At 56.8% G+C, this 6,554-nt stretch overlaps 1 protein-coding gene across 2 annotated transcripts in view; it reads right to left on the bottom strand.

Moving 5' to 3' along the window:
* The window catches only part of CACNA1C (calcium voltage-gated channel subunit alpha1 C), a 435,574-nt gene that overhangs the window by 9,581 nt on the left and 419,439 nt on the right, over window positions 1-6,554 (bottom strand). For both annotated transcript variants that reach the window (XM_007469483.1, XM_007469484.1), the window contains exons 38-40: window positions 2,784-2,885; window positions 638-765; window positions 179-313 (exon numbers count right to left, since the gene is read on the bottom strand). In XM_007469483.1, coding sequence (XP_007469545.1) covers window positions 179-313; window positions 638-765; window positions 2,784-2,885 — 365 coding nt within the window. The remainder of the gene's footprint in view (window positions 1-178; window positions 314-637; window positions 766-2,783; window positions 2,886-6,554) is intronic.

Here is a 6,554-nt window from a genome sequence, read left to right as displayed (position 1 = left end):
GGCTGGGGGGAAGGCTGGGGGAGGGCTGGGGGGAGGGCTGGGGGAGGGCTGGGGGCCAGGAGCTGGGATGCTGCCGAAGACTCAGGGCTTCCTCCCTGGATTCAGGACGCCAGCCCACCCTTCTGCTCCAAACCCAGCTTTACGGAGGCGGAAGACCGCGGCCGGGGCACCCCCCTACCCTGAAGATGTCATCTTCCGAGGCCGCGGACACAGCCTCCTTCATGGCCTTGTCCAGCTCCTCCTCGGCGGTCAGGTCCCCGGAGATGGCCCGGCGGATCTCGGGCCCAAGGTCATGCAGGGTGCGCAGACCAGCCTGGAGCCCAGGGGGACGATGCGTGAGGGCCCCGGTGCCCCACCTGCCACCCATCCGCCCCTGTGCCTCTCCCCGCAGCAGGCAAGCCTCCGGAGGTCCACAGGGCATGAAGGCATGTTGGGAGGGGCTGTTTCGGGGGCGTCAGCAGACCCCCCAGCCAACTCCCCGAGCTCTGCGGGCTGCGAGGCCACAGGAGGGGAGGGTCACCCCTGCAGCATCCACCCTGGGGAAGGCTCAGGGCCCTCAGGAAGGGACCCGCCTCCAGCCAGCCCGTGAGAGCCCCGGGCCTGGCAGAGGCAAGAGGAGGGTGCCAGGCCCCCTCACCTGCAGGGACAGGGCGTTCCTCCGGGCGGGCTTGCCCACCAGGCCTTGCTCCTTGCGCTTCTTGAATTTCCGGAAATACTCTTGGATCAGGAAAGTAGCGTAAAACTTGCCCACCGTGACCTCATCATCTGAGAGCAAAGGGAGGACAGGGTGAACAGGGAGTGAGCAGGGGCGCTTGGCCAGGCCCCAGCATCCACGCCTCCTTAAGTTTTCTCAATTAAACTGTTTGGAAGAGGCCCTCCATGCACGTGGTTCAAAAGGACAAAAATACACAGAAAGGTGTGTGTACAGTGAAGAGTCTCTCCCCCCACCTCCTATCAGATAACCTTTCTCTTTCGTTTCTTATTTCCCCAGAGATTCTTTATGCAAATGCTTCCTGCAGATAAGCAAATATATTCCTACCCTCTCTTTATTTCACAGGAAAAGTAGCCTATTGTCAAACTTATTTCCCACCTTGCATTTTTTACTTAACTGACCTTGTTGGTTAACTCTTTTAAGATTCCGGAGCTCCAGGTGCCCGCTGATAATCGCCCAGGCCCCTAAGGGCTAGCGTCCTGCTTAAGGGTTGGTGGGAGGGCTTGGTGGGAGGGGTGCAGGCCCCCCATCTTTTTCGGGGCTTTCTAACCCGGTGGCTGGGCTGCTCCCCAAGTGACACAAGACAGAATCAGCCTCCGTCTTGGGAACGAAGTGGGTGGTGAGAAGCGAGTGGGGCCCCGAGGGGAGCAGTTCCTGCTCCACGAGGAGCCCCCCTGCCCCATCTTCCGGTTCTTGGGGGAGGACGGGGCGGAAGGCCTGGAGAAGGCTGCTGGGTTGCATCTGGGGGCTGTGATGGCTCCCCTGCTCCTAGCTGTCTCGTGAGAGTAGCCAAACCCACAGCTGCTTGCCTTCCGTCCAGCCGGCAGGGGCCCCAGCCCCACGTGGAGGGGATGCCCGAGCCCTGTCTGCTGTGAATCGGGGAAGACTAGCTCTGGTGGGTAGGGTGGCCCCCTTGGACCTGGGTCCTGAATCCTCAGGGCTCTCACCACCAGCCTGGGGTCGGTCAGCAACTCAGCAGCTGAGAACCAGCTCCTAGAGCAGGCGTCACAGAACCGTGATGGGGATTAAGGGACATGGTGCGTGTGACGCCAGGCCACGTGGCGCCCGTCCCCAGGCCTCCCTTCCTTTCGGGGGTGGGTCTCGTCAGGGGCAGCAGGAGTGTTTTGGGAATGTATGGGACTTTTCTCAGTGTCACTGAGATTGTCACCATGCTTTGGGGATGCTGCTGGCGTGAATGACGTGGCTCTGGATATGTCCCGAAAAGCACAGTGAATACTACCTTTGCACCCTGCCAAGGCCACGCCAGACATCTGTGGGGGGACTTCCCGCTATAACCACCTGAGCTAAGACCCTCACTCGGCTCCACGTGGGACCTGCATGGCTGTGATATCCCAGTTTCCCAGGAATATAATTGCTGTTTAAATGGATGGAAGACCGCTTTGTTTTGTTTCAACCTGAGTAAGAAGGGTGCACGTTTCAGAAAACTGTGTCCCTGACGGTGCCGCTCCGCGAATGTGATCCCCACAGGGCCAGACCCCGCGATCAGCCTGCACTTACCCCACGTGTGTGCCCAGAGCTGTCTGTACTTATTTAAAGATAGTCCATAAGCCCTTACTTACTTCAAAAAGACAAACGCAAAATGTCAACCATGTCAACACTGTTTGTTTCCTTTAAACACAAACTTATTCGTAACAGTGGGTGCAGACGAGCGTTTGGTCAGTTAACTAGAAATTCGGGCCCCTGAGTTATTTATTGAAAAACATTTGATTTTAACGTATTTCATATTAAAGTGTTGTACTCATACTTTGGCAACTGTATACGGAGGACGGTTGACAGAGTCGACAAACACTGCCCCGGGAGGAGCAGGAAGGGGCATCCCGGGGGCTCCTTCTCCAGGACCCCATCATGCCTAGAGCACCCAGCCCGGCAGGCTATGGGGAAAGCTCGACTTTGCAGAGTTTCCTTGAAGTTCTGCCCAACCTCCAGGCATCGGGGGGCCTAGTTCGGCCTCCTCTGTGACCTCAGGCTTGGACCAGGCTCCAGCCCGAAAGGGCAGGCCTCCCGCAGCCTGGACTCAGGACCCGCATGCGCCCAGGGTGGGGTGACTCACCTCCCGCAGGCGGCACCACCTGGTCCAGCAGCTTCATGCTGGTCCGCTTCCAGATCTTCTTGATGATGGCCCGCAGCTCCTCGTTGGCCTGTTCCAGGTTCCCTGTGGGGAGGGAGATGCAAGGCCGACTGACCAGCTGCCCCTGAGGGCCTCCCGTGGGCTGGTCCTGCTGTGGGAGTGGTGGCCGCGGCCCGCGGGCTCTGTCCGCAACGGCTCTGGCCCGTCAGCCCCATCATCCTACCCCCCGGGGCTCCCGCTGTCAGCCTCCGGCCCCTCTTGGCCTCTCTCCCCTTCCTCCCCGCCTGCTGCTCGGCCGCCAGGGCAACCCTGCACCCGCTCTCTGTCCCTCCTTCTCCTGGAGGGGGCCCCTGAGGCCCATGATCGAGCTGGACGGCCACAGGGGCTCCCCCTGGGCCGCCAGGGAAACGTGGGCAGCTGGAAGGAAGTGTGGTCCCCTGCAGACCCACGTGGAGCGTCCACGCTCGGGGGTCTCTGTGTCAAAGCTCTCTGCTGAGTCTCCTGCTGGGAGGAGGTGGCAAAACCTTGGCGTGGAAGCAGAAACCAGAAGACAGGGGGTCCTGAGGTTGGGGGCTTCTCTGGGTCTCCTTTCTCCACTGGCAAAACAGGCTTAATTAGGTGCCTCTCTGTGCGCCTCTGGGATACTGGCTTACAGCCCTGGGAGACGAAAGCTGAGACCCGCAGCCGTAAGAGAGGACTGGGGGGCTGGGTCTAACACGCCCCCAGCTCTCTCCCGCCACCACCAAGCACGCACCCTGCATGGCCCCTGGGACCGTGAACTCGGGGCCTAATCCCAGCAGTGGATTAGCTCTTCACAAGGAGAGGGTTCTCAGGGGCAAACTCCCAGTTATAAAATAAATATGTCCTGAGGATGTAAAGTACAGCATGGGGACTAGAGTTAACAATACTGTACTATACATGTGCAAGTTGCTAAGCGAGTAGATCTAAAAGTTCTCATCACAAGAAAAAAATTGTAACTGTGAGGTGACGGATGTTAACCAGACTTATGGTGAGCATTTTGCAATAAATACAAATACGGGATCACTATGTTGTTCATCTGAAACAACTGTAATGTTACATGTTAGCTATGACTCAATAAAAAATCATACAAAGCAAAAAAACAAACAAAAGTAATTCATGACGGGGGCCAAAGACAAGAGAGTCCTCCGTGGCTGGGAGCAGGGCAGGTGCAGGGCTGCGTGCGGGCCTCGGGGGCACAGCCGAGAGCTGGTCCTGCACCTGCAGCGAGTGAGTCTGCTGACAGCCTGAGCAAGTCGGAGGTGGACTCTTCCTCGAGCCCCGGGAAGAGGACATGTCCGGGTCAACAGTCTGGTTTCGGCCTGGAGGCCCCATGGCTGGACTCCAGACCTTCAGAGTGGGAGGTGCTGGGTGGGTGGTGACACGGCAGCGGGCGAGCACAGCGGGCTTAGAGGCCGGCGCCGGGGAGGTGGCCGGTGGGTCCCGACACGTGTAGCGGGAGCCCTGATTGACACGATGCTCAGATACACTCGTCTTCCGCGGTGGGCTCAACGGTGCCCCCATGTTCACACCCACCTGGAAACTTAGGCGGCCTGTAGGTAGAAATCTTCGCAGGTGTATTAGCTGAGATGAGGTCGTGCTCATTGGGGGAGGGGACGACACTCATCCAATGTGATTGGTGTCCTCATAAGAGGAGGGGATGCAGAGAGACGCTCAGAGAAGACAGCGGGGGGGCGGGCGGAGTCAGGGAGCGGAGAGACCCAGCTACGTGCCTGGGGGGCCCAGCACTGCCCGCACCGCCAGCCACCAGGACAGGCCGGGACGGACCCCCTCCGCGCCTCCAGAGGAACCCACCCCGCTGACCGCTGGCACCTCGCCTTCGGACTTCTGGCCTCCTGACTGTGAGAGAATGAATTTCTGTTGTTTGAAGCCCCCAGTTTGTGATAATTTGTTACGACAGCCCTGCGCAATGACACATCTTCCAAAAGGGTCTGTCACTTTTCTCCAAGCCTTAGTTCATTCTCACCGTGATCTATGTAACCTTGAACTTCATAACCCCTTGCTTCATGTCATCTAAGTGTTTCAGGACATCTTCCTTCTGTATCCTGGGTTGATGGGGCCTGGGACATTGCTGGTTCTCTTGAGCAGGTGCTAATTTCTCTCCAAATGTCCCAGCTCACAGTCTGAAGGGTAAGGACCACGTGGGATTTAGTCTCCCAAATTTGGATGCTTTCTCCAGTTTCTTTGTAGTTGCTTCTAAGAACTCACCTTTGTCTCCCGGACTTAAGAGTTTAACACGTTGGTTGCAGGCGGGGAGGGTGCTTGTCTCTGATGAAGGTTTGCCTCGAGTTGATGTTGTGGGCCCTTTGGGAACTATGCCTTTTTTTGTTTTCTTTTTTTCTTTGGCCGTGCTGCGCGGCATGCGGGATCTTAGTTCCCCGACCAGGGATCGAACCTGTGCCCCCTGCAGTGGAAGTGCCGAGTCTTAACCACTGGACCGTCAGGGAAGTTGCCCTTTTTTCAGTTTTAAATTGTATTTTATGGTGGTAAGAACGCCGAACATGAGATCTACCCATCTAGCAGGACTTAACGTGAACAATGCAGAATTCTGAGCTACAGGGGCGGTTGCTGCTCAGCGGACAAATGTCTGTGTGTTTGAAGTTTCCTTTAATTCTTGGCTTGACCGGTCCCCGCGCGGCTGGCTTCTCCCCTGGTCTCGGGAGAGTGTTTCCTCAGGATGGGCTGTGCGTGTCCGGCTCTAAGGTTGAAGATTCTTTGTCTGGGACTTGGTTTGCTCTGACGAGCATCTTCATGGTGCTGAGTCCTGGCTCCGACGTCAGCGCTTCTCGTTCCTCCACGGGATGAAGATTCATCTCCTCGCTTTACATCAAAACTTAAGGACCACAACACGTTCCTTCCAGTAGTCTTTCTATCTTCCCTCCTTGAAAAAGAAAACCTTCCCTCTTGGAAGGAACTGTAACCACAGTCATTGTGGAAAATTTGGAAAAGTGGTAAAGGAAGTGAAGAGAAGTCGTGTCTGATTCCACCGCTCACGACAGTTGAGGCTAACGCGTTAGCGAACTTCCCTCCACGTTTCCCCCGGCCACACACACGCCTGCACAAAATGTGTGTTCCATCCGTTTGTCGGCAGAAATAGGCCTGTTTACACCTGTTTCCGATTGAGTTACGGCCGTGGCTACTGAGAGCATATCCTTCAGCCTCAGCTTCTTTCTAGTTCACAGCAGAACTTGAACTTTTACAATTTCTTTTTAAGATTAGCTCATTACTTTGACGTGCGTCTTGCTGGCCCTGTTCTTTCCTTCATCAAGGATGTTTCTCTTATTTTCTGAAAGGATTTAGCTGAGAGAAGGCACCTCCTGGCTTGTCCGCTGAACTGAATTCCACACGTCCCCCCACCTTCCTCGTTTTACAAATGAAGAAACTGAGGCAGAGGGAGACTCGCTGACCGTCACGCGATATCAGGGTCCAGTCCCCTGTTGGCCCGCCCAGGGCTCCAGCCTCCTGAGGCTCTGAGATCCAAACGTCAGAAGGGGGAGGCGACGCTGCCGGTCCCACCTGAGTTTTCTCTAATTACTGTGCCGGTGGGTTTCAGACTTTGCTCGCGTGAGTCCCCCGCAGCTGGTGCAGGATGCACGTTCCGAGTTCGGGGCTGGGGCTGGGACTCAGCGTCTCAAACAAGCTCCAACTCGGCGAATCGCAGGAGGAGGCTGGGAGCTTTGCGGAAGCAGGTGCATCTCGTCAGGTGCACCTGTA

This window comes from Lipotes vexillifer, unplaced genomic scaffold (assembly GCF_000442215.2).
Source record: "Lipotes vexillifer unplaced genomic scaffold, Lipotes_vexillifer_v1.1 scaffold395, whole genome shotgun sequence".
NCBI classification, from domain to species: domain Eukaryota; kingdom Metazoa; phylum Chordata; class Mammalia; order Artiodactyla; family Lipotidae; genus Lipotes; species Lipotes vexillifer.
The sequence above is the reverse complement of the archived record's forward strand: the minus strand, read 5'-3'. Positions and strand labels throughout refer to the sequence as shown.